Consider the following 26,245-nt stretch of genomic DNA (forward strand, 5'->3'; position numbering starts at 1 on the left):
TCCTTCAGTTCCAGAGGCTGTTGGGATCCTGGATTGGAAGGGCAGAGAGGAGGATACCCTATGCAACAGAGGAAAGGGCCAGGAGAAGAAAGTCACCTGAGTCCCCTAGTGTCACCTTATTCTGAGCTGCTCTTTTTGTGATGAGTAACAAGGGCAGCTCACTTTTATGTAGCTCTGTACTATAAGTATTATTGGCCCCATTTTATGATAAGGAAACTGACCCAGAAATGGCAGAGCATGAGCCTATGACTTTTAACTCCAATCTGCTCTCTACTGCGGCACCCTCCCTTGATGTTCCCCCCAACACACCTCTTTCAACCTCTGTACCTCACACATGCTTTTCCCTATGCCTGGAATGTCCTCCCTGCTCCTCTTTACCTGATGAATTCCTACCCACTTCTAAAAAGCCAATTCAAATGCCACTTCCTCCCCAAAAGGCCAAAGTGAACAAATGAGAGAACAGATACAAAGTACTGCACGATAGAATCCCATATGACAGCTGTTCTTGGGTCTCCCCTCCCTACTAGACTGGAAGCCCCATGATGGTTAGATTTTATCTCCACCAGCAAGGAGCACAGGATTCTTGCCCAGGAGCAGGTTTCAGTAAATGAGACCATCTCATGACGTGGTGTGCTCTTTCTCCCCACCCCTTCACCTGGTAACTAGTACAGGGCTGGGCATACAATGTGCCAGCATTGATTTGGGGGGGCTCTCCCTAGTCCTCCCTGACTCTCCTTCAGGGTGGTGAATCAGCCTGTGGAGAGCCAGCTAGGCACACTGCTGGCCTGTGCACAGAGGCTTCTGCTCTCCTGCCACCAGCCAAGCCACCTGCTTGGGGTGGAGGGAACCCCGACTCACAGACCTGCCAAAGAAGTTTGCTTCCTTGATGTCTGTCGTGGTATTGCAGTGCCCACAGTACCGGAATTGGTAATCATAGCTCCGCTCCCGTAGCACCATCTCGTCTTCTGAGATGGAGTCCTTTCGGCTGGTGCTCCTCAGTCGCACAGGACCACCGCCCTTCTTTTCCTCTGTGTGGAGAAGGGGCCAGAGCCAGTGAGCAGCCTGGTCCCCTCCCCCTGTGCCCTCAGTGCCAGGACAGAGTTCAAGAGCCAGCACAGAGGGACATTTCTGGATGGGGCTGACATGGTGGACAAGAACTGGTTGATGCCAGGCCTGACTCAGATTCGCTGCAGACAGCCACAGTGACTGACAGTGGGAGGGCAGGGAAACCTCTCTCTAAGATCCTTCCTTCTAGGAGGCTGCCAGGGCAAGGACCTGGATGTTCAAGAGTCACCATCAGCCTCTCAGTCTCAGGAATTGTTTATATTTTCCAGGGATGGGGGAAAGGACTAAAAGCACTGAGTGAATACATTTCTCTAAATCAATCATGGAATTTAGACGTGATAACTAGGAGGGGTCCTGGATATCTAGGACCCTATGACTTCAGGCAAGTCTGAGCAGATGATGTAAGCACCCTGACATTGTCCTTCTATGCTCAGTGCCTTACATATTGTAGGTGCCTGTTGACCCAAAATGAACTGCTGCTCCCACTGTACAGATCAGGCAAGTAAGTTCCAGAAACTGAATACTTTGCTAAGGTCACACAGCAAGTACATGGTTCAAGTCTCCTGCCTCCACAGCCACGCAAGCTGGAATCTGACTATGACCAGCACAAAACAAGACATGCATAGTGGAGCACAGGTAGAAGGTCGGTGTTTGGATTCTGACTTTACTGGTGAGGGCTGTGTGACTCCAGGGAAGTCACTGCCATCTCTGGGTTTTTGCTGGACCAGATAATCTCTAATGTCCCTTCTGTAATCTAGGCCTAGGCTTCATTTGGTTTCCACGGGGGCGGCTGTTGTTGGGGTGACACGGGCAGGGTTTGGGGGCTAGCGCCCTCCCTCTCAGACTCAGCACCTCAGCTGCGCTGGCTGTGTGCACTGCTGGCCTCACTCACCACTATCACTCTTAGAGAAGAGGGCGGCGGTGATGTCCCGGCCCAGAGCGTCACAGGCACTACTATGGGCCTGCTCCGGGAACTTTCCTTTGAAGTCATCCAGACACTCCAGGGCCTCAGCCACATACTTGAGTTCGAAGAGGCATCGGGCCAGACGGAAGTGAGCCTTCAGATGGCAGGGGTTCAGGGAGATGGCCCTGAGGCAATCCCTCAAGGCGTCGTAGTGGTCCCCGTCCCTAAGGAGACAGGACAGCACAGGCAGGTGACCAGAAGCAGAGAGGAGAGGGAATGCTGCCTTCACTACAGCCAGGAGCAGGCCTGGGGGCAGTGGGGGTCAAAGGGGAGCAGACCAGTCAGTCTTCCTTTCTTCCTCCTCCCAATCTAATTTAGAGACCCCACTGAGATGAGACTGCTCCTGGGCAGTGGATGGAGGATTTCAGAGGAGAAGCAAGTCACAGCTCACTCCTTAGTCGGGTGATTGGGAGGATGGAATGGGAGCCCAAGCCTTGGTTTTGCACACATCAGCTAGTAGTGACTGCTCTCTAAAGGGCAGCCTTGGGGCTCTAAAGCCAGCTTTGCTTGGCCATTCTAAGCTTCTCAATCCCCTCTTCCTCTCCAAGAAACAGTGGCTAGAGTGCCAGGCCTGGAGTTGGGAGAACTCCTATTCCTGAGTTCAAATCCAGCCTCAGACACTTTCCAGATGGGTGACCCTGAGCAAGTGACTCAATCCTGTTTGCCTCAGTTTCCTCATCTGTAAAATGAACTGGAGAAGGAAATGGCAAACTGCTCGTGTCTTTGCCAAGAAAATCCCAAATGGGGTCACCAAGAGCCAGATGTTACTAAAAAATGCCGGGACATCCAAGACACTTTAAAACCAAATGACTCTTGGTATGCAAGCAAGCGCATGCCTTGACAACAAGAACAAGGCAAGACTGCCCCCCAGTGGGCAAAGAGCCCAACTGCACACTGCCATTCAGCAAACACCTCAGGCCCTGTCCATCCAGTGGCTCCTTTCCACAAGTCCCCTTTTTTCTTTCTCTGCCCCACCTGACCCCCAAGTCTTAGGTTCCTCATGGGGAGAAGGGGGGCCCAGTATAAGCTGAAGGGAAGGGGATATGCATAAATCCCAGGAGAAAATCTCAGCCTGGCCGCTAGCAGCTTCTCTCCCATAGTTTACCAGTTAGTCCACACACTGAAGAATCTGACTTAGGAGTTGTGGGGGAGGGAGAAGGCCATGAAGGTCAAGGGCTGAAAGCAGGTTATTCCTAGTAACATTTTTATCCTCCCAGAAAGTTACAGCACCCCTCTTCTCCACCCTGCCCTGTCCAGGGACAGGACATAAACTCCGTTCTGCAAGCACAGGGCCCAGTACCAGGCCATGGCAAAATGCTGACACCATCACTATCACTGAGGTATAAAGGCCACGCCCCAGTCCCCTGGCTCCAGGCAACTGGATCTATTCTAGGAATAAGACTCATCAAAAGCCCGTGGCGTTAATCTGATAACAGAACGCATCACAGTCTCTCCTCATCTCCAGGTTCCTTCTCAGATGCCTACAAACATCCCTCTGCCCCACTTCCACCCCCTTCTTTTTAAAAAATGTCTCCCCTATCAACAAGTCTGCATTCGTTCTCTCCCCTCTCTCCTTCCCCCCTCCACTAAGGAGAGCAAAAAAAACCCCAAAACCAAAACAAAATCCTTGTTAAGACACGTATAACAAAACACATTCCCTCACTGGCCATGTCTAGAACATATGCTTCTGTCTGTGCTCCCCCAGCTCTCAGAAAGGTGGCGGCTTGTTCCATCCTTGGTCCTCTGGGAACTGGAGCTGGTTGTTATCATTACATTGATCACAGTCCCCCAAGTCTTTCAAAGTTCTTTGTCTTTACAATATTATTGTCATTGTATACATTGCTCTCTTGTCATGTTCACTCTGCATCAATTCATCCAAGTCTTCCCAGGTTTCTCTAAGACCACCTACTTTATCATTTCTTATAGCCCAACAGAAATCCATCATAATTTGGGGCAGTTACAGATGGCTCTTCAGCATGGGTGAACCAGTATGTAGCTCCACCAACAGTGTATGAATGTATCTGTTTTCCCACGTCCCCTCCAGCACTGGCCATTTTTCTTTTTTTTTTAACTGTCAATCTGAATCTTTTTCCATTTGTAAAAAAGAATCACACTTGTTTGATCTGCTTCTGATCTGCTTCTATTACCTTCTCTAGTAATCATCCAACGAAGCTCTTGCCTTCTTGGCTAAACTTAAGAACACCATTTATACTTTCTTTCTTATAAAATGCTCTGCAATCTGCCTTCTGATTTCATCATCCAATTGAATCTGCCTTCTCCAATGAATTGCCAAATCTAATGACACTGCCTCAAAATTCTTATTCTTGGCTTTTCCACAGTCTGACACTATTGATCACCATTTCTTCCCTTGGACACTCTTCTCTCAAAAAGTTTTATCACATTGGCCTCTCCCGTCTCTTCTACTACCTGTCTCACTACTCATCCTTCTTTGCTGGCTTTTTAGCCATTAATTAAGTCTCTGTTCAGTGCCCTTTTCATTTCTTCCTCTAAACTAATTTTTCCTGAGCTATAGTTTTAAATCACCAATTGCCTTTTAGACAACTCAAACTTGATATTCCACAGGCATCTCAAACTTACCATGTCCAAAAGAGAACTCATTATTCCCCCCAAACCTTCCCCTCTTCTCACATTTCCTATTACTGCTGAGGACCCCCCCCCCACTCCCCCAGCCTCACAATCTCAGTGTTATTCTCTACCCCTGATTCTTACTTCACATTGCCCAGTTTTGTCCTTTCTACCTTGATGACATCTCTCTCATGCATTTACTCCTCCACTTGCTCTATGCTCACACAGCCCCCACCCTAGTACTGGTCAGTCCTCATGAGCAATCACCATCTAACTGGCCTCCCCATTCTGCCTCATCCTCCATGTGGCTGCCACGTGACATCCTGAAGCGTAGGCCTGACCATGGCATCTCCCTTCTCAATAAGCTCCTGTTCCCTTCAGGCTCAAACACAAAGATCTCTGTTTGGAATTCAGAGAACTTCACAACCTAATCCAGCTCCATGCTTTCCTCACTGGAATGTGAGCTCCTTGAGGGCAGGAACAGCAGGTGGCTGCTTTTCAATCCCCAGTCATTAGTGCAGCGTGTGGCACATAGAAAATGCTGACTGACTGCTCATCTACCAAGAACACCACAAGGCATGCTTGCAATTAGTGGAAATAATGAATCCCTTGAAGTGGCTGCATGGATTTGAAATCAGACTATTTGAAATTATAATCATGTAAAATATGATATAGATAGTTCTTGCTTCATATAAATTTGCATTATGCAAATTCAACCTTCCGTAAAGAATTCTGGAAGAAACGTACATTCCTAAAAACACCTGGGTTAACTTGACCGTATGCTACTGTATACAGTATACTACTGTGTTCTCTCTCTGCTCTGTAGCTTACCACCCCCCACCAAAGACACCCACTCCACGGGAAAGCCGAAGAACTGATACACAGGGAGAGATGGCACCACCACCACTTGGCTCATGACCTTTGCCTCGAGCCGCCCACCTGCCTGTTTGTCCAGCCCTCATGGATCACTGGTCTTCTCCTGTCTGGGGCTGTATCCTGCCCCCGTGGGTCTGCCCCCTGTGTGCCCTTCCTGTTTCAGGCAGGACCCCACATGGCTATCCCTGGCCCCCACATCCTCCTCTTCCTGCTCTCACTTCTCTATCCATGGCCCCCATGTGTCCCTGAACTGTGTGCTAGCTCCCTCCCTCTATGGGTGCAAGGTCCCCTTCTTGTCTCACTCCCTCTCTTCCCCACATCTGCAGGGAAATCAAATTCACATTATGTAAAAAAATTACATAGAATTCTGTGGAACAGCCCTCTTTAAGTAAGAACTCTCTGTAATTGGTTCCAGACCAATGGAAATGTCTAAATAAATTTCTTCTCCACTTCAGGGTCTTCCATATTCACATTAATTGGGGTCTACTTGTAGTCCAAAAAAGGCTAATACCAACCAGTGCAATCTAGGCTAGACAAGAACATTCAGAGACTCCAGGCAGCAGTGGCCAGCACAGGTGAAGATCACAGATAGGCCTCTGCTTTTGGCCAAAACACACACTAAGTCAATGGCCAACAAGAAAGAACTGCTTTGAGTTTCTGTGGAACTTTCCAGCTTCAAGAATGAGCGCCTAAGGCAGGAGCAAAAGGGTGTGGTATGTTACGTGGGTCATCTGTGTGAGCTCTGAAGCTGCCACACCGTGATGAGGACAGAATGACAATAAATGGGGTGGAAGGGGGAGGGGGAGAGGGGTGCAGTCATGCAGAAGCAGAGAATCCATCATGATCCAGCAGACAGCAGAACAAGTGGGAGTGACTCAGGAGCCACTGCAGTACTGAAATCCAATTACTGTCTGCAAGGTGCCCCTCTCAGAGCTGATTATGAGTCAGCCCAAAGACCAAGCCAAGAGCATTGGGGCCTGTGGGGTATGCAAGCCGGAACAGCAACCATGGAGGAAATCCATACTGGAGAGAAACGAGCACAGGAGGGCGACGGCCAAGGACCCAGCTTTGCTCTCTCCACATTGTAGGAAGGTCATGAACAAGATGGGGCACATCTTGCAATTCGCAGGGCAAGGGGATTGGAAACTAACCATCATCATGTCCTGGCCAGAGTTGTCAGGGCACACCGCCAGCAGCAGGAAGGATTAAAAACAATTCAGACAGAACCCACAGATCCCAATGGAAATACTTTCTAATTCCAGGCAATATAACACCTAGAAAAGGACACCACCATGCACCCAGGGCAGGTATGAAGCTGAACTGAGAACCATGGAAGACTTGCCGGCTGAAGGGTCCCCAGTATTGGGCATTTACTGGGTTTTTGCAATGGAATTCACTGGCCCAGATAGATGCCAGAAAGAACAGAAATGGATGGAGACCCAACTGTCCCATTCCCAGGAAAAAGAAGGCTCGTCAGCCCTCAAGGATGTGATGGGAGGGAAGGGAATAAACATTTATATATAGCACCTACTATGTGCCAAGCACTGTGCGAAGTAAGCACTTTTATAAATATCATCTCATTTAACGGCAAAGGAGAGAGAAGCCTTTTCCAAGTCCAGCTGCCAGCCCTGAAGCCGCAGCTCAGGCTCATGATAGGCCCTGCATCTCTAGGACTCCCTTTTTGGATGAAAGGCACCCGAGATCCCAAAAGCTGGAGGTTCTCTAGACGGACACTCATGGGCTTAATATATTTCCTTGCCTAATATCTGTACTACACCTTTTGTAATTATTGCCCCTCATCCACGCTTGATTTTGGGGAAGCCCCTGAACCCTTCTTGCTGAAGATGGTTCAGGCTCTGCATCATGGCTGCAGATTCTGCTGAACCTTCTTCCTGGGGAGGAACAAAGTGCAACCTCCAGCCCAGACTTTGATGCCTCCAACACCTGTGATTCACACTCATGTGAACCAGAATCCCTCAGTGACTTAGAAGGGCTTCGTGAGTTGCTGAAAGATTCATCCTCTGGTGGTCAAATTGGGAAGGATTGTGAATTTTGCTATGCCCATCTGAGGAAAACAGTGAAAAATCCCCAGCAACAGCAGCTGACACCAGAGTACAGGAACCCCAGAAGGGAGCTAGTGCCAAGATTATTATCCCCTGCTTCACAAATGAGGTCACTGAGGTTCAGACTGCATAAGCAACACAACCAAGCTGGGAGAGACTTCAGAAATCCTCTAGAACTAGAAACAGGCTCAGAAAAGGGTAGTGACCTGTCCAAGGTGACCCAGGGATGAGCTTTCTGGTCTGAGGAGCCAGGCCAGCTAGACGCCACACCTAAGCCCAAGGATGCCCACGCACCCTTGTCCTGCTGTCTGGCAGCCAGACTAGTGGGGCTCACTTACCACTTGCGTTTCATGTAGGCAGCAGCTCGGTTCCCATAAAGCATGGCATTGTGGGGGGCCTTCTGCACGGCTTTACTGTAAAGCTGGATGGCCTGAGTCCACTGCTGGCAGGCAAAAGCCTCATTGGCCTGCTGCTTCACTCGCTCTAGGGATGGAGGCAGCTCTGCCTGGGGACTACAAAGAAGAGGTAAAACAGGGGAGAAAATCAAGGCAGGAGAGCAAGGGACAAGGCACCTGGGGCAGGCAGGAGGAGCAGCCTTGAATGCTGGAGCAGGGCAGGCCAGGTTAGCTCCGTCAGGTATGTGGTACTGGTCAGGAACTAGGCTACCCCTTCCTTAAACCTTGCTGAGAAGGACAGTCTCCCAGATCTCTCTACTCTCCCTACTCCAGAGAGATGCACCTGGGACAGCAGATAAAAGAACAGAATAGGTTGTGGCAGGAAAAATCCAGGTAGTACCTTCCCGAGTGCCAGTTTTAGACTTCAAACTGCCTGCTATCTACACTTAAGTGACTAAAAACTCAGGCTCACATCTTCCTCTGCAAAGCTCACCTAATGCCCTGGCTTGCCTGTTTGTGGAGATGCTGCCATGGCCAGATCAGCCTAGCTCAAAGCCTCCCTCTTCTGTCTCCCGCCTTCCACATCCAGTGGGCTGCCAAGCCCTGTCGACGTGACCTCTACCACTTGTCTCCTCCTTCTCTCCTGCTCAAGCCCTCCTTAGCCCATGCTCAGCTAGGGCAATAAGTCCCTAAACAACCTTCTTGCCTCCAGTCTCCAATCCTGCACATTTGGCCACCCCTTCACTGGCTCTCTACTGCCTGGAATAAAGTCCGAACGACTTTGCCTGGAACTTAAGGCTTTCCTTTCATGCTTACTTAACCCAAAGCCCCTTTAGTCATATCTGACTCTTCACTGTTGGTCACTTTCCTCCTGTCCTCTACCCTTCCTCCTTTGCCCACTGATAGCCTCCACCAGAATGTAGCTGAGATGCCACCTCCTTCAAGAAGCCTTATCTGATATATCAATATAAAAGTGGTATTTATCAACGTGATTCTCTCTGGTCAAACTCTCTGACTCTTTTCTGTGCACAACTTCACTTTTGGCATTCATTGTACACACCTCATCCCTCAACCAGATCACAAGCTCCTTGAGGGCAGGTGTGTTTGCCTTCTTTCCTCTGTCATCCAAATGTTTATCACAGGGCCCTGTACATCAAAGAACCCTATTTGAGGGCTGAAAGGCACCTCAGCAGCCATTTAATTCAACCCAAACCTACAAGGACTCTCTATTCTAACAGACTAGACAAGTGGTCACTGAACCCTCTAAATGAGGAAGCCACTGTCTTCCAAGGCAGTCCAATTCATTCCTCTTCTGGATGGTTTCCTTGCTTGAAAGGTCTTACCCAACACCACCTACACCTGCCTCTGTGAAGTTCTGAGAACAAACAACAGAAAGGATGGCCACCCCACTCCCCTGACTCTTTTCTCCAGGCTAAATCTTCCCAGCTCCTTCACCTGTCTTCACTGCTACCCTCCCAGATGCTCCCCATATCCTAAGTCTGCTTGAGCTGTAGCACCAGAAATACTCAGCCCTCCAGATTTTCTCTGACTGGGGCAGAGGACACAGGGATTATCACTGCTCTGTCTCTGAAATGTAACCCCAAACAGCATTAGGCCAGTTGGCTGCCACATCATACTACTGATTGCTATGGAGCTTGCAGTACATTAAAATCGCCAGTTCTTTTTCAAACTGTTTTCTGATCCTGCCTTTCCCATCTTGTCCTTGAAGCTAATTCTGGGAACCCAAGTGTAAGACTTCACATGTTTCACTGTTGAATTTCATCTTGTTAGCTTCAGCCCAATGCCTATTGAGATCTCTGGGGACCCTGACATAATAGCAGGGGCTTGATAATGTCTGCTGAACTGAGCTAAAATTCTTGATCCTAGATCAATGGAGGTGAAGGGGGGGAGGGGTCTCTTAAGCCATCTCCCCTCTCTATAACACAAAGATATCCAGTCATACTATCTAAGTTATGCAGAGGAGAGAAATGGATTCATAACACTTCATGAGTTATAAAGTTCCAACTCCCTGGTCAAGATTTCTTGCCCTCCAGGCTCAAAGGAACTAGAAAATGTCATACCTATGTCGCAGAAGGAATTCCCAAATGACAGTTCCTCCCCCATTACATTATCTCTCCCCTCCACTTCCTATGTGTAGAAATGGTTCCTATCCATCCTAACCTTACTGGAAACATGGAGACTAAAAGGGAGAGAGCAAAGAAGGAGGAAATCAAGACAGGACAGGGTGAGGGCAAGGCAAACTCTGGGCCTCAACCCTTGCTGATGCAATCCTGGGAGGGCATGACTTGACACATTTTCTATTCCCAGAGGCCTGACCAGGCAGAAGGAACAAAACAGCTTCTCCACCCACAAACCATTCCACACCCATGGCTTTGCTGGCTCTCTCTTGCCTATACAGCAGATCCACATCCTTTCCCTCCTTCCCTGGGAAGACCAAGAAAGGTGCCAAGTCATGTGATGGGACATATCACAATTAGGGAGAGATAGCGCAGCTGGAAAGCTGACATTACCTTACGTGTGCTCTGCCCTCCGACAAGCGAAAGCCATTGCTGTGCAGGTGGAGGCCATTGGACATGCCATTGGTGGACATCTTGCCATTCTGGACCTCTGAGAGGTTTGAGGGAAGAAGAAAGGAGAAAAGGACAGCTTAATCTGGGCATGGATGATGATGCTTTTATTCCCACCCAGACCTAGGCAGGACCTGCTGATGAGTAGTGGACAAAATAGGCTTAGAGATTCTCCCAGCCATGCCAGAAGAAATGGGAGGGAGGCAAAAAGCAGCACTGTTCCAAAGGAGAGGTTCCACAATTGGGGAAAGTTGGAGGAAAAGGATACTACTGACAAGCCACCCTATCAATATCCAAGGAAGCTCAGCATGACCTATACTGGTTGTCCAGGGGGTACAAGCCCAGATTAGTAGTTGGGAAGGGAAAACAGTGGTAGCAAAATGAATGTGCAGCTGAATTGGAGGGAAGAAAAATACTGAGAAGTCATTTAGAGCTATCTCTATAGAGGACCAAGATCTGGACCCCACAGGATCAGCCTGACAGTAAAGGTCATCAGTCTCTGACACTTCCAATCTGACTTGATGGGGAAGAGAAGTAGTGTCAGGAACCTGGGCCCTCCCATTCCCATACTCACCCCCTGATGAGTGACACTTCCTTGGCAGGAGAAAGGTGTATGGTCGCTGCTTGTATGTCAGGTCAAACAAATAGACCTAGAGAGAGAGAGGAAGAGGGGAGAAAGAGAAAGGGGGAAAGAGAGAAGGGGGGAACAGAAAGAGAGAAAGGGAGAGAGGGAGAGAGGGGGAGAGAGGGGGAGAGAGGGAGGGGGGGGGAGGGAGAGAGAGAGAGGGGGAGAGAGAGAGAGAGAGAGAGAGAGAGAGAGAGAGAGAGAGACAGGCCATGAAACTACCTCACTGTCATTAATGGGTAGCAAAGACTCCACCCTCTTCAGGGATATATCCTAAAAAGCCAGTATATAGTGGGTGCCAAAAGGATGGCAGGGAGGATTCACAACAAATAGTACTCAAGGCCTTGCCAGGACAGTAGGCAGTTCCAGAGCAAAAGCTCTTTGAGGAATATTCAGCCAATTCATATTAAAACACATGAAGAGTTAACTGCTGAAATTCATACAGCTTTTTAAGATTTACAAAGTACTTCACAGAATTCTTTTTTTTTTTTTTGGTTGTCTTTTTGGAGGGGGGGAAGGCAGTGCAACTGGAGTTAAGTTACTTGCCCAAGATCACACGGCTAATATGCATTAAGTGTCTGAGGCCAGATTTGAACTCAGGTCCTCTTGACTCCAGGGCCAGTGTTCTATTCACTGTGCTACCTAGCCGTCTCCTTCATAGAATTCTTTCATGTGATCTTTACAACTAGACAATGCCTGAAGTCTCTGGGATGTGGCTCCATGGACTCCACATCTGCCATCTTCCTATTGCACTGCCCCAACTCCCAAACAGAATCCATCATACCCATTACTCTGGGTCAGAAGGCCCTCCCCAGCTCCTCTAGCCTACAGTGACTCCCCGTGCCCCCACCTCTGAGGGCTTGAACCCTTCATATGTTGTCTCATTAGGGACCACAGCATCTTAGGGCCAGAGTAGGGAAGTCAAGTGCCTAGTCACACAGTCACAAGGGACAGAGTTAGGGATTAAATGATATTTTAAGGCAATAAATAATCAAATGCTTCATGCCCATTTAAGCATTATAAAGCACTTGCCTAACAGACTAAATAACTTTGATAAGTGGGCAGTACAAGAACTGTTATCCTCATTTTACAGATGCATTAAAATGGATCTAAGAGGAAGTGAATGCTCAATAAGCATATGATAAATTTGGCTAACGCTCTTTCGAGGTCCTGAGGACATCAGTTCACCCAGCTCTTTATTAAGCTCCTGTGTGCAGAGTGCAGCGTTTGGTTCTAGAGGACATACAGAGATACACGAGGCCAGATTCTTGTCATGGCACTTCTAGGATAACAAAGGTGGGGTGGGGGGAGATGGGAACACTAACTTTTTAAAGGCTCATTCCTTCTAATACTCATCTAATCAAATGACAGACTCCCTGTTCACCTTGGGTACATGCCCTGTTTTCCCTTCAGATTTCCCTTTCCCAGAGAAAAGGGACAAGACTGCTATGCCAGCTGGGCAAGGCCCTGGCCCCAACACTATGGCACCACGCCCACTCTCCTTGCCTTTTGCAAGTCCTGTTTCTCACTTAGCTCTGCAGGTCTGCTTTGACCTTTGGGGACAGAACCACCCTGCCCTGGGAGCCCTAGGAGCCTCTGGCTGTGAAGTCAAGATTATTTTCTCCATTCTACCTTAGCCTCCTTCCTGGTAACCATACACAACTCCCACCAGCTGGACACAGGGCTGCCTGCAGGACTCAGCTACTTCCCACAAAAGGGCCTACCTGTTCCCCTCCCATGTTGACCAGCAGCTCAGTGCCATTGGGACTGAAGGTGACATACGTAGCAACCAGCACGCGAAGGCGGTTATTGTAGTCCGGCAGCTTCACTGGTAAGTGCCCTGTGGGGACAGGCCAAGCACTGGGATGTAAGGTCTCCATTCCAGCCTCATTCACCCACCAACCAACCTTCTCTCATACCCACTAGCTGTGATAGTAATGGCAATTAAAGATTCCCCTGTATTGGCTTGGTTTTCAAATTGATTGTGTTAAAACCCAGAGCTTGTTAATCCCACCTGTGGGATGGACTTGTTGATGTGAAAAGAAAGTCGTGAACTGGGAGGAGCTGGTGACGTAGATTTGGAGAGACACAAGAAAGAGGCAGAGGAACCTTTTTTGGAAGCAGCACCTCGTGGAGGCAGAGAGAGAGACTGAGAGGATTGAATTGCCCTGGACTTTTGAGACCTGCCCCCTGAGCTGCCAAGGACTGAGGAGACATGGCTGTTTTGCTGGTACTTTGTCTGTCTGTTTTGATGTTGTTTTGCCAGATTTGTTCACTGGTGAAAGACTGTCCTGTTGAAGAAGTCCTGGAACCTGGCTGTTGGCTAAGAAGCCCTGAGACTGTCCTGCAGACAGATTGTGAATACTGTCCACTGGTGAAGGACAGTGCTGTTGTTGCAGGGGTCTGGGAACCTTTCTGTTGGTTCAGAAGCCCTGAAGGATTTTCTTGTTGTATGTTTACAGAAATCCTAGGAGAGGGTTTTGCTAATGTTTTCAGGGGTTCTAGGACTGTTCTACAGACAGAGGATGAATTCATGAAGGGACTGGCAATGTATCTTGTGGCCTTGCTAAGCCTTGTCTCCCCAGGAACTAAGATTGCTGAGAACTTGCCTCGTGTCAAGATGAAGAAAAGACCTCCATTTGGGTATTAGGTGCTGTGCTTAAACTTGATGTAACTCTGGGGTAGATTCAATTGTGATCCAGGGGTGGGGAACTTTTGACCTTTTTGTGTTCTATGGTTGAGCAAATGAATGTATTTTACTTATGTTTGGAAACTAATCTCCATTTGAGAAGAGGGGCTTTGTGGTGGACTAAATGAAGGTATAGCCTAGGGGTGGAGAAGTATTTAGACCAGGAACTTTGTAACTGATTGAATGATTGGAAGGTCCTGGGGTGGGGTAGTCCTTGGAGATTATTTAATCACATTTAGTAAATGCTGTATTTGGAATGATGTCATGTTTTGATCTTCTCTGTTCTTGGTTGGTCACTGAATAAAATGGAGAGCACCTATGCTGGTATTCTGAACCTTGGGAAATTGCCTTTCTTTTGGCATTACAGTACACTAGCCCAGAGTCAGATCTTGTGAATGAAGAAGCAGAGACCCACATGCGGCATTAGAGATGCATCATAGTCAAGCCTACAGCATTCATTCTTTTTCAACATAATCACAGACATGAAGACTGGCTAGAGAAAGGAAGGAAAAGGGAAAATCCCTTTGCCCACTGCTCTTTCCTGCAGGGGCTGGGGATTCTCCTTCCAAGACCAGACCCCACTTCTGTGCTCACTCTCCTAATGCTTTAACATGAAGTGCTTTTCAGAGCACTCTGACATACATCATCTTATTTGATCCTAACTACATAATTATGGGTTAAGAAGGGAGATTATGACCTCCCAGCTCCATCACTGACCAATAAGCAGGCTGTCTCCTGAACCTGTTTCCTTAAAGTCACTCAACCAGTTAATGGCAGGGCTCTCTCCAGCTTCCCACTCCTTGCCTATCATATAGCTGCTTCACCACTGGACCAGGCAGCTTTTCTGGCAACAGGGTCCTTGGTAGCCCCATCTGTCCATAACGGTATAGACAGATGAGTGAGGTCACATAATAAGAATAACTCTGCAGATCACTGATCATTAACGCTGAAAAGGATCTTGGAGATCACGTAAGGCCTAGAGTGAAATAACTTGCCTCTTCAGTCAGTTGAATATGGGAAGCTGTGACCAGACAAGAGGCAACTCCAGGACATGACAAATCCCATGGAGCTGGTTGCTGAGGCTCAGAAGACCTGAGGGTCTTTCCATAAGCCATCAGTCTATTCCATCCTACAGAAAAGGTGCCAAAGGACCAATGGTCCTCTGTTCCTGGATATGAGTGGTATTCCCCAAAGTCAGCTATACTTTCCTCCCTACCCAAAAAGTCAGCCTCGATCTAATGAGGAGGCTCCCCAGGGGCTTGGGGGACAGGCCAACCACCACTGGGATGTAAGGTCTCCATTCCAACAGAGTCCTACCTGCTACGTAGTACTGGGCAGCACCATCAGGGAGGGGCTTCCGTCGGTCACAGAATGTGTGCACACCAGCTGAAGGGCCTTGCTTCATGCTTTTTCTGCCACGAGAGGGAACCACAAAACTCTTAAGAACTGCCACCTAAGGGTGGTATTACAAGACAAAACCAGACAGTCCATGGCATCATTTTGTCTTTGTGTCCCTGGCACCTAGGACAGTGCCCTACATAGGATAGGTGCTTAATAAATACCCAGTGGATTGAAAGATATGGCAGGTGGTATTTTTCCTCACTAGGTCATGCAACGTCTTCCCTGTCATACCCAGCGAGGTGTCATCCATGGCTAGTTTGTGGTCCCTGCCTAGCCCCTGGGGGAGACTGATCCATGAGGCACTGAAAATATCATGTAAAACTCCTCGCTCCTCCCAAGCAAGTCTAGGGTATTTCCTTTTTTTTTTCCTTTTTGGAGGGGGAAGGCAGGGCAATTGGGGTTAAGTGACTTGCCCAAGGTCACATGGTTACTAAATGTTAAGTGTCTGAGGTCAGATTTGAACTCAGATCCTCCTGACTCCAGGGTGGGTGCTCTACTCACTACACCACCTAGCCACCCCATAGGGTATTTCCACTGATGCTGTGAATCACAGATCACCATAGTATCTGAAAAATCAAAGATGCAGGTGACTCAAAGGGCAACGGAAAGGCTAATAATGGTGCCTGTAGACAGTATGCTGCCAACAATTTGCATTCAGGAAGCAATACAGCAGACACCATTCATGGGTGCAGGGAGCTGGAAAAGGAAGTGGGCAGGTAACATATGGGAAGTGAGACAGCGGCTAGAGAGCAACACTACCTGGCTATCGTCCCAAGGCATGAAAAGAACACAAAGAGCCCTCAGAGAGGGTTTATCTAGAGGATTAGTCTAGAGGAGTGTGGTCCAGGACTGGAAGGGAGAAATGGGCTTTAATCTGTAACAGTGGAGCCAGCAGCCACTCTGTGATCCTGGCTCCAGCTAAGGAAGAGTGCAAGGAGAGCCCAGGAGATCACTGTTCTATCTCTAAGAGGTTCTAGAGTGAACCTGGGAAGTCCTAAAAGCACTTTGGGGGCTGTGCTTTAGAGGGAGTTCAGGTCTCACCCGGGATCCCTTCTGGGGCCTCCAGAAGGTCTGGAAGATAGAATGGAAGGCAGTTCCCTTCAGAGCGTAAAGTAGCCACCAAGTAAGAAGGGGTGGGGCACTGAGGAGAGGAAGATAACTGGTGGCAATGACCTTGGCTCTGATGGGGTTAATGGGCCGGAGGGCCATACCTGTGATTGTGGATCATTCGGATATCATAGAGTCGCACAAAGGGTCCGCTGGCCCCCACTGCCAGGCAGTTGTTGTCCTGGGGGTTGACCGTGAGGCACTTGGCCTCCACCAGTTGGCCACAATACTCGGTCAGGTCAATCAGCACCTCTGAGTGTTTACTGTTCTCTCGAAGGTCATACTGACTGCAAGACGAAAGGTTGGGAAGATATAAGCCATTGTAAGGAACAGCAGAGAGTCTGAGCCTTCTGTGGACTCTAGTATCACCTTAGGGTAGAATCTGACATGGGAGTTCAAAGAGGGGAGAGTCTGAGGGGGCCTCACTGTACCAGAAATTGGAATGATAAGTGGGGATTTTCACATATAAGCAAATAAGTTCACCATGAAATAGCGACTGTTTCAAATCTTTTCCCTTTTCCTCCAGGCCCCATCCCTCAGGTCAAAGCCTCTAATGCAAGCTTTTCTCAACTCTTCTATTCCGCGCCCCACAAGTTTCCTGTATCTTTACTTGTCCTCTCTCGCTCCTCTCACCAAAAGAGAGGCATCCTGTGTCTCCTCACCAAAACTAACCTTGCACCTGTGGCCTAGATGCCATCCTCTCCCACAACATCTGGAACCCTGTACTTCACTTCACTTCTCTCTCTCTCACAGACGCACAGACACACACACACACACCCCTTTACATTTACCTGCTTTAAGAATTCATTTCCCTACATATATCCACCTGCAGATTCCTCTGCTACAACCTCTCAAACCACTGTCTCCCTACTTTCTCTTTCATTACTAAACTTTAACACATTTGTTGCCTTATTTCACTGCTTGCCATCTGATTTCTATTCCCATCACTCTACTGAAAGGGCTCTTTCCAAGGTCACCAATGACTTCCAATCATCAAGCCCCCTGAACTGTGCTTAGTCCTTGATGACCATGTCCCTCTGCAGCCCCTGTCACTACTGACCAGACCTGCCTTATGCAAACCTTCCTCCAAGGATTTCTGTGCCACTGCTCTATACAGGGCTTCTCTCTTTCTCTGATCTAATTCTCTTGCGTGGCTTCAACCACCATCTATACAGCTCTTCCCCAATCCATAATTTCCACTCCAAAGCTTAAGCATCAGAGTTCTGTTTGTCTACTCAATGTACCCACTGGATACCCCATCAGTGTTTCAGACTCAACACCTCCAAGACTGAACTAATCCTACCCTTCCAAACTAGCACTTGTTCCCGACTTCCCCATTTCTATGACTGTAAACACCAGCCTCCCAAGCTGTCAGGCTCCTTCTTTGCAGTCACCTCACTCTTTCATTTTTCTCCATATCTCACAGCCAAATCTTGCTAATCTGATCACTGTATTTTCTTTTATCCTTCCTTTGTTCTTCCATGAATCTGCTGGAGTTTAGGCCCCTGTTACTTTTTGCCTAGATTATAATAGACTCCAAATCTATCTTCCTGCTTCCAACCAATTCTTGCTCCAATTCCTCCAATACAGACTGCCAGATAAGTTCTTCTAATGCATTACTAATCTTGATGGCTAGGTCCTTTTAGTTCTATGTTCTATAATCCATGCTATTCCTTTGTCCCCAAACCTCCAGTTATCATCTGCTGCCAATAGAACAAAGTACACATTTGTTTGGCATTTGAGGCCCTCCTTGCCTTGTTCCCAGCCTCCCTTTACCGGGCGATGTCAACATTCCCCTTCACATGCCCTGTTCTGGCCAGAGTCCCTGAATAAATCCCTGGGTGTCTCTAGCTGCCCTTTGAAGCCTCTCCTTGTTCTCCCTTCCTGCTTCCCTCCCTCCTATAGACTTCTGAATTCCTCTCTGTACTCTCTTTTTGATGATTCTTATCCTATTCTACTTTGCCCACTACCCACTACCAAGTTCTTTATATGGGAGGACAACATTCTTTGTTGTTTATCTCCTGAAATGTGCTGCACATGCTTCATAATATCAATTAATGTTTGTTGAATGACTGAACTATGATTCAAATTTATTCAATCAAACATTTATTAAGTGCCTAATGTATTGACTGGACAGGGCGATGTGCTGGGAGAGATGAAAAGCCTAGACATATCAGTCCCTACACTTATGGAACCTGTAGTCTAGTATGAAGATACACACACACACAAAATACAACATGTTACACATATAAGTGCACAGAGGAGGAACAAACCAGAACTATGTGAAGTTCAAGGATGGCAGAGGTCACAGTCAGGAAAGGCTTCACAGAGTTGGTGTCTGAGATCAGTTTTAAAGGACGGGTGTAAGAATTCAACAGATGTGGCATGGGGGAGACAGAAAGGTATTCTTGGCAAGGGAACAGCATAAGGAAAATCCCAGGGCTGGGGTGGGGTGGGGGTGGAGGGCAGTGTGGACACACAGAAGTAGTGAGCAGTCCAGATCGGCCGAAGGGCAGAATACATGGGAAGGAGTAAAGATGACAGAAAGAGAAATGTGGCAGCAGATCATGAGAGGCCTTCAATACTAAGCTCAAGAATTTGAACTTTATTCAATAGGAACTGTGGACCAATTGAAGATTTCTGAGCAGGAATAGCATGGCCAGATCTATAAAAATAGAAGACTTATTCCAACATTGGTGTGAAAGATGGACTGGAAAAGGGAGGAGAACCTATTAGGATATTTTAAGAGTGCAAGGGGGCCATAACAAGGACTTGTATTGGGGAGGTTTGTCTTATATCATTTTCTAACTGTTCACACATCTTCATGTCTTGTTTTTTTTCTGATTAAGGGTAAAAGTCTTACACTCCTCTTGGACAACCTTTCCTCCCTCCCTCGGTCACATCACCTAGGACAGGGCTAGGCACAGAACAGTAACTGGCTGGCCATTTTAGGAAATCCTTACTGATTCATCTTGCTGCTCCAAACACATTTAGACAATTCTATTTTAGCAAAGAAACAGACTTCTGCAAAGGGCAGCAAAATGGGGTCTGAGTACTTGCTGGAAGGAAGGGCTGGCCAGGACAAAACAGAGCCTGGCGGAAGGAAAGACTGGGCCAGGGCGCTTACCGGATGAGCCCATCCTCTGCAGCGCTCCAGAACGTGTTGGGCCACATGGGGGCCGTGGCGATGCGCTTCACCCGGTTTGTGTGGTCTCCAAACATATGGATGGTCTCTTTCACAGTCAGGTCATGTACGTGCACTTTAGAATCAGCTGCTCCCGTGATCAAGATCCGATCCCCAGCATGAGGCAGAAACTAGTGTGGGTAAATATTGTTGTGGGTGGTGGTGGAGAAGGGGAAAAGTCAGTTCCGACTCTGGTAGCCACTCTCAACTTCTCAACTTTCCTTCTTTAGACAAAAGGATTCTCTTTCCCAATCAACCAATCAAAAAGCATTTATCAAGCACCTGCTGTATGCCAACCAATTGTGCTAAGTGTTGGGGAGTACAAAGACAAAAGCAAAACAAAACAGTCTTTGCCTTTAAGGAACTTACATTCCCCAGATGCCAACCCCAGGAGCCTTCGTCAGAAACAGGAGTTAGAATATAGGACCCTTCCTCTTTCTGTCAGAGTTTGACTTCCCTCACTGGGTGTATGGGAACAATCCCTGACTGTGTGCTCCTGCCCCTAAAGATATCCGTTAAAGAATTAACCTCAAATCTGCATGCTATGGCAGAAAGCAATGGACCTAGAATCAAAAGGGCTCCATCTGAGACCAGAGAAGCCATTTACTGCTAAGGCAAGGCCCTTATTGTCTCTGAGGCTCAGTTTTCTCATTTGTAAAATGGAGCCAATACTTGTAATAATTCCTCCCAGGGCTGTGAGGGAAGCACTTTACAAACGGTAGGGCACTGCAGACATGTGAGTTATGGTACTGTGACTGACTCCATGGGGTGGTGGTGAGGAAAGTCCTTGACTGGCCCAATACAGGAGTGCTACAGAAAGGTGAGCTAGCTGGAAACAAGGATGATATTCAGGGTTTTTTCCACAGGTCATCTGTGCACTGTTCTGCTCTCACACACACAACGCCATACAACTGAAAAGAAGTCATTCCTGCACTGATGATCCCTGTTCCCCATCTGCCCTTCCCAAAGGTGGCACTTAATAAATGTTTGCTGACTACATGACAGCTATCCAAAACCAATTCATTGGTAGTTAGGGCTTCTCAGCAGCTTTGGCAGAAAGGATTCAGCATGATCTGGGGCTGATCCACAGCTGAGATAAGGAGGTGAGCCCTGGCACTGTAAGCAACCCTGCATGCACCTGTGGTCTTGTCATCTCTACAACAGGCTCCTACTGTGGTCTGAGTGTGAGGCAGAAGGCATAGCTGGCCTAGAACCTCTTTTCAGACTGCAGTCTGAGAAATGGCCTTCAACCTTCCTGGGCACAGGACTTGTACTCTGTCATCCAACCTCTAAGGCAATTTGGCAATGCCACTGTCTCTCAGAGGGTCCTACTTAACTCAAAGCAAGTTGGAAAAATAAAAGCTCACTGTAAATACTATTTCTCTTGTTTTGAAAAAGAAGTTTGGGGTCAAGAGGCATTGGATAAGTGAGGTCCCAAAGCAGCTGACCAGGGCCCAGGAAAATAGATATGGAAAACAGTATCCAGGGTGGCATTTGTATCACAAGCCATGTGACTTTGGGAAAGTCATCTCCTTTCTCTGGCTCATGTGTAAAATGATAAGCCTGGACTGCAAGTCTATGGTTACTTCTAGCTCTAAGATTATGCAGGAGGCTGCACAGCAGAGTGAAAAGAGTACTGAATTTGATATCAGAAGACTTGGGTTTGACTCCCAGCTACAATATTTACTAGCTAACCATGTTGGCAAATCGCTTAACCTTGCTGTGTTTCATTTTTCTCCCCTCTAAAACGAGGGGGCTGAAGCAGAAGCCCCAAGGCCCCTTTGAGTTCTGACATTCTAAAATGCCCAAAGGCAAGTTTTGAGCTCTCCAATCTGGATGCATCGGATTGGTTCTTATTACTGACATAATTTGGGGGCCTGAGACCCAAGTTTTCAAAAAGACAACCAGTACCCCACCAGCAGCCTCAAACAAAAGACTGGATTGTGCTCCATCACCAACCACGTTCCTTCCCCTTCTTCCCACTGCCTTTCTAGCCTCCACTCACCTTGACAGAGAAGATGTTGGCTGTGTGCCCCGTGTGCATGGAGAGGAGCTTCTTGTGGTGTAGGGGATCCCACACGATGGTGTGCTGGTCATCAGAGCCAGAAGCCAGTAAGCTGGAGATCAGAGTAGGAGATGGCCTGAGGCCCAGAAAGCAAGAAGTCTTGCCATTTCTCCCAGAGATCAAGAGTTGAGTCTAGGGCCTGTCTCTGAGGGTTCTTTGGTGCTTTCACTTTCTCAATATTCCCAGCTAATAGGTAGGCTTTCTCTTCTCATGACTCTGGCTTTCCTTGGCCTAGAAGTAAGGCCATGCTAGAAATGCCCATCCTTTTAGAAGGATTATCAGAAGGGTTACTGTTGGTCTAACATTACGACACCCCATGTAAATGTCAATCACGCTATATGCTATAAACTTTTAAAAAATACCTTGTGTTTTTGCTCCACTACAGTCCTTTTTCAATGCCTTATCCTAACATAGAATGGACCATAGTTTTTTGCTTTGCTAGCAGAGCAAAACTTTAAAGGACTTACAAGAAGCTAGAAAGACTTCAAGTACTATCTTTGCTCCCAGAGAGACTTATGACTAGAGGGCTAGGCATCAGGTAATCATTTTTTTTTAAACCACAAACTTAAGTACAATTTTGGGAATTTTATGCTACTTTTTGAAATGTGATACAAAGGAAGGCTCAATCTTGAAAGGGGGAAATTTGTTCATTTGGTTTCCCCCCAGAAATGACTGATGTAATGAAAAAATGCATCAAAAACATTTTTATAAAAGGAAATGTGATATGCTGTCAAAAAAAACCTGGTTTAGGGGATTAAGGGACTAAAGGTAGTCAGAAAACAAGAAGGGAAAATAATACTTTCAAGTAAGGGTGGGGAACAGAGAAAGAGCTCTGGCTCCAACTTCTGTGGCCTCTTCAGTCCGCTAAGGGACAGTTCTAAGAGGTCTCTAGAAAGAAGCCTCTCCAGCTCAGGCCAGCCCTGCTCCTCTCAGCCTCAGTGCCTTCTCCTGGGTAACCCAAGGGCTGATACTCACTCTCCTTTCTCATTCCATTCCAGGCAGTTTACACATCCTGAGTGACCCTGATGGAGGGAGGCAAAGAGGAAGGAAAGGGAAGAAGAGTCAGTGACACCAGTTCTTGTGGAATGCTCTCACACACAGAGACTGTTCCAGGGATCAGGCTCTCAGGGTAGTGTGGGCCAAGGAAGATGGAGCCCGGGGACAGCTTTTGCCCAAGAGTGGCTCTACAAGGACTTATGAAGGGCCTCCTCATTCCAGGGCAGTGTGCTAGGCAAAAAGAATACCAGCATGAAGAATGAAACAATCCTTATGTATGTAGAGCTGACATTCTCACAGGAATGTGCATACAGTTATAAACATGTTTATGTCATAAATAAAGTGAATAAATACAAAAATGTACAAATTAGTTAAATACAAGGTAGTTTGGGAGAAAGGGCATGAGCAGTTGGGGAGACTGGGAAAGATGTCATGCAGAAGAACAGCATGTTAAAGGAAGAGAGGGACTGGTATTCCAGGTATGGGAGACAGCCAGGGGAAAGGCATAGAGAACAGAGATGAGTGTCAGGTGAAGAACACAGAGAAGGCCACTTTGGCAGCACAGCTGAGAGTGAGATGCGGAACAGTTCAATAAGGCTGGATCAGTAAGTTGGGGCTAGACTGCACAGGGCTTTAAAAGCTAAACAGACCAGTTTATATTGGAATTGAGAAGAAATAGCAAGTTACTGGAGTAGATTGGCTAGGGGAATCACCTAGGTAGGTTTACACTTAAGGAAAATTACTTTGGTAGCAGTGTATAGGATGGACTAGAGTAAAGAAGACCAATGAGGAGACTATTGCAGTAGTCTAGAAAATAGGTGATGATGATCTAGAACAGAAGACATGCGAGCAGAAAAAAGGGCTCAGCTGGAAAAGGTGTTGGGAAGGTAGAAACAACAAGACTTGGAAACTGATCAGACACATGGGAGTGAGTTCTTTTGGTATGCTGAGGTTATGAACCTGGGAAATTCAAAGGATGGTGGCACTTTCAAGAGAAATAGGCAAGTTTTAAGATGCCTTGGAGATATCCAGTTTAAAATATCCAATAAGCACCTGGTGATGTGGGGCTGAAGTTCCAGGGAGGGAACAGGTGATGAAACAGCAGCAGCTTTGGGAGCCCACAAGCCAGTAAGCAAGGGAACCTGGCAATTGGTCAGAAAAACAGGGTTCCTTTGTGCTAAAACTGGATGTAGGACCAGACACTGCTCGGCAATTCCACTGTTTATATCAATTTCTGGATAATAGTTCAAAGGAGAGGAGTACTTTTGGTCAAGATGGACTCTAGCCCTGAGGGGCAGTATCACTTCTGGTCCCAAGAGATCAGGAACCTTGAGCAACCACATCAATTGCAATCCCATGAAATCAGTGGCCCTACCTGGGTAAGGACCAGAGTTTAAAACAAGACAGCAGTAACCACATCTCTCCCCAGATCACATCATTTTGGAAGCACTAAAAACTTCAAAGCCCCCAGAACTAGCTTTGAAAACAGCAGTGTGAAAAAGCTTAAACCTTGGCACAATACCCCTCCCAAACCCCCCAACACCAGAAAGAGAGTTCAACATTAACATAAAGTTAAAAATCAAGAAAGAGGCCAGAAAAATTAATAAACAACAAAAAAAGAACTTGAGCATAAAAAGCTACTATGGTGACAGGGAAGATCAAGACATAACTCAGAAGAAGACAATGAGATCAAAACAGTTACAAGGAAACTCTCAATGAAAAATGTGAACTGGACACAAGCCCAACAAGAATTCCTGGAAGAACAAAAAAATTATTCTCAAACTGAGAGTTACACAGGAAAAATTAGGCAAAGAAATGAAAATGAAGAAAATCGTGAAGACAATTAAGAGCTTGGTAAAAGAGGAAGAAAAAAATACTGAAGAGACTAACAGCTTAAAAAAACTGAATTAGCCAAATGGAAAAAAAGATACAAAAGCTCACTAAAGAAAATAATTCCTTAACAATTAGAATTGGGCAAATGGAAGCTAATGAATCAATGAGACATTAAAAACATTAAAATTACCTGAAAGCCATGAATAAAAAAACGAGTCTAGCCACCATATTTCAAAAAATGATCATGGAAAATTGAACTGATGTCCTAGAACCAGGGGATAAAAGAGAAATTGAAAAAAAAAACCCACCAGTCACATTTGATGGAGACCCCAAAATGAAAACATCCAGGAATAATATAGCCAAATTCCAGAGCTCCAAGGTCGAAGAGAAAATACTTCAAGCAGTCAGACAGAAACCATTCAAATAATATGTAGTCACAATCAAGATGACACAAGCTTTAGCAGCTACCACATTAAAGGAGGGGAGGATTTTCTGTGTCTATTGAGATAATCATCTGATTTCTGTTGGTTTTGTTATCGATATGGTCAATTATGATGATAATTTTCCTAATATTGAACCAGCCCCACATTCCTGGTATAAATCCCACCTGGCCATAATGTATGATCCTTGTGATATATTGCTGTAATCTTTTTTGCTAGTATTTTATTTAAAATTTTTGCATCAATATTTGTTAGGGAAATCGGTCTTTAATTTTCTTCCCCTGTTTTGGCTCTTCCTGGTATGGGTATCAGCATCATATTTATGTCGTAAAAGGAATTTGGTAGGACTCCACCTATTTTCCCAAATACTTTATATAGTATTGGGATCAATTGTTCTTTAAATATTTGGTAGAATTCACTTGTAAATTCATCTAATCATAGAGTTGTTTTCCTTAGGAAGTTCACTGATAGCTTGTTCAATTTCTTTTCCTAAGATTGGGTTATTTAAATATTTTATTTCTTCTTCTGTTAATCTGGGTAATTTACATTTTTGTAGATATTCATCCATTTCATTTAGATTGTCAAATTGTTGGTATATAATTGGGCAAAATAGCATCTAACAACTGTCTTAATTTCCTTTTCAATGGTGGTGAATTCACCCCTTTCATTTTTGATACCAGTAATTTGGTTTTCTTCTTTCCTTTTTTAAGTCAAATTAACCAGTGTTGTTTTTTTCCCCATAAAAACAGCTTCTACTTTCATTTATCAGTTCAATGACTTTCTTACTTTCAATTTTATTAATCTCGCCTTTGATTTTCAGAATTTCTAATTTGGTATTTAATTAGGAATTTTCAATTTGTTCTTTTTCTAGTTTTTTTAGTTGCTTACCCAATTTACTAATCTGTTTTTTTCTCTGCTTTACTGATGTATAGACATATCTTCTAAGAACTTTATCATTCTAAGGGAAGTTAGGAATCTACATAGATAGAGAGTACAGGAATAAGTAGATTATATTGGGATGGTGTAAAAAAAATGGATTGTCAAGAAAGTGGGATGACCTGGGAGAAGGGGGAAAGAAGAAGAAGAATGGGGGAAATAATCTCACATAAAAGAAGCAAGTAAGGAAGAGTTTTTACAACGACATGGAAAATGGGGGGAGGGGTGTAAGGTGTTGGGGTGGGATAGACAACTCTTGAACCTCACATTTAAAATGGTTCAAAGAGGGAAAATACACATACATACTCAAATGATCCAATAGGGAAGTAAGAGAGGAAGAAGATAAGAGGGATAAAAGAAGGCAGGGCTCAGAAGCAAAACAGACTTTAGAGAAGGGAAAGAGACTAAGAGTGTTAGAGAGTGATCATAACT

General features: G+C 46.3%; 1 protein-coding gene across 3 annotated transcripts in view; it reads right to left on the reverse strand.

The window, feature by feature from the left end:
* Positions 1-26,245, reverse strand: part of WDTC1 (WD and tetratricopeptide repeats 1) — a 60,123-nt gene that overhangs the window by 2,928 nt on the left and 30,950 nt on the right. For 2 of the 3 annotated variants that reach the window (XM_069079077.1, XM_069079076.1), the window contains 11 exons: positions 22,584-22,630; positions 21,549-21,660; positions 19,487-19,674; positions 16,464-16,646; positions 15,169-15,263; positions 12,887-13,002; positions 11,112-11,187; positions 10,481-10,577; positions 7,893-8,066; positions 1,958-2,193; positions 863-1,028 (listed from right to left, as the gene is read on the reverse strand). In XM_069079077.1, coding sequence (XP_068935178.1) covers positions 863-1,028; positions 1,958-2,193; positions 7,893-8,066; positions 10,481-10,577; positions 11,112-11,187; positions 12,887-13,002; positions 15,169-15,263; positions 16,464-16,646; positions 19,487-19,674; positions 21,549-21,660; positions 22,584-22,630 — 1,490 coding nt within the window. The remainder of the gene's footprint in view (positions 1-862; positions 1,029-1,957; positions 2,194-7,892; positions 8,067-10,480; positions 10,578-11,111; positions 11,188-12,886; positions 13,003-15,168; positions 15,264-16,463; positions 16,647-19,486; positions 19,675-21,548; positions 21,661-22,583; positions 22,631-26,245) is intronic. The other variant, XM_069079078.1, reaches the window with a different exon arrangement.

This window comes from Petaurus breviceps, unplaced genomic scaffold (genome assembly GCF_028583685.1).
Source record: "Petaurus breviceps papuanus isolate PSGF00001 unplaced genomic scaffold, PetGlider_PUasm1.0 91041, whole genome shotgun sequence".
NCBI classification, from domain to species: domain Eukaryota; kingdom Metazoa; phylum Chordata; class Mammalia; order Diprotodontia; family Petauridae; genus Petaurus; species Petaurus breviceps.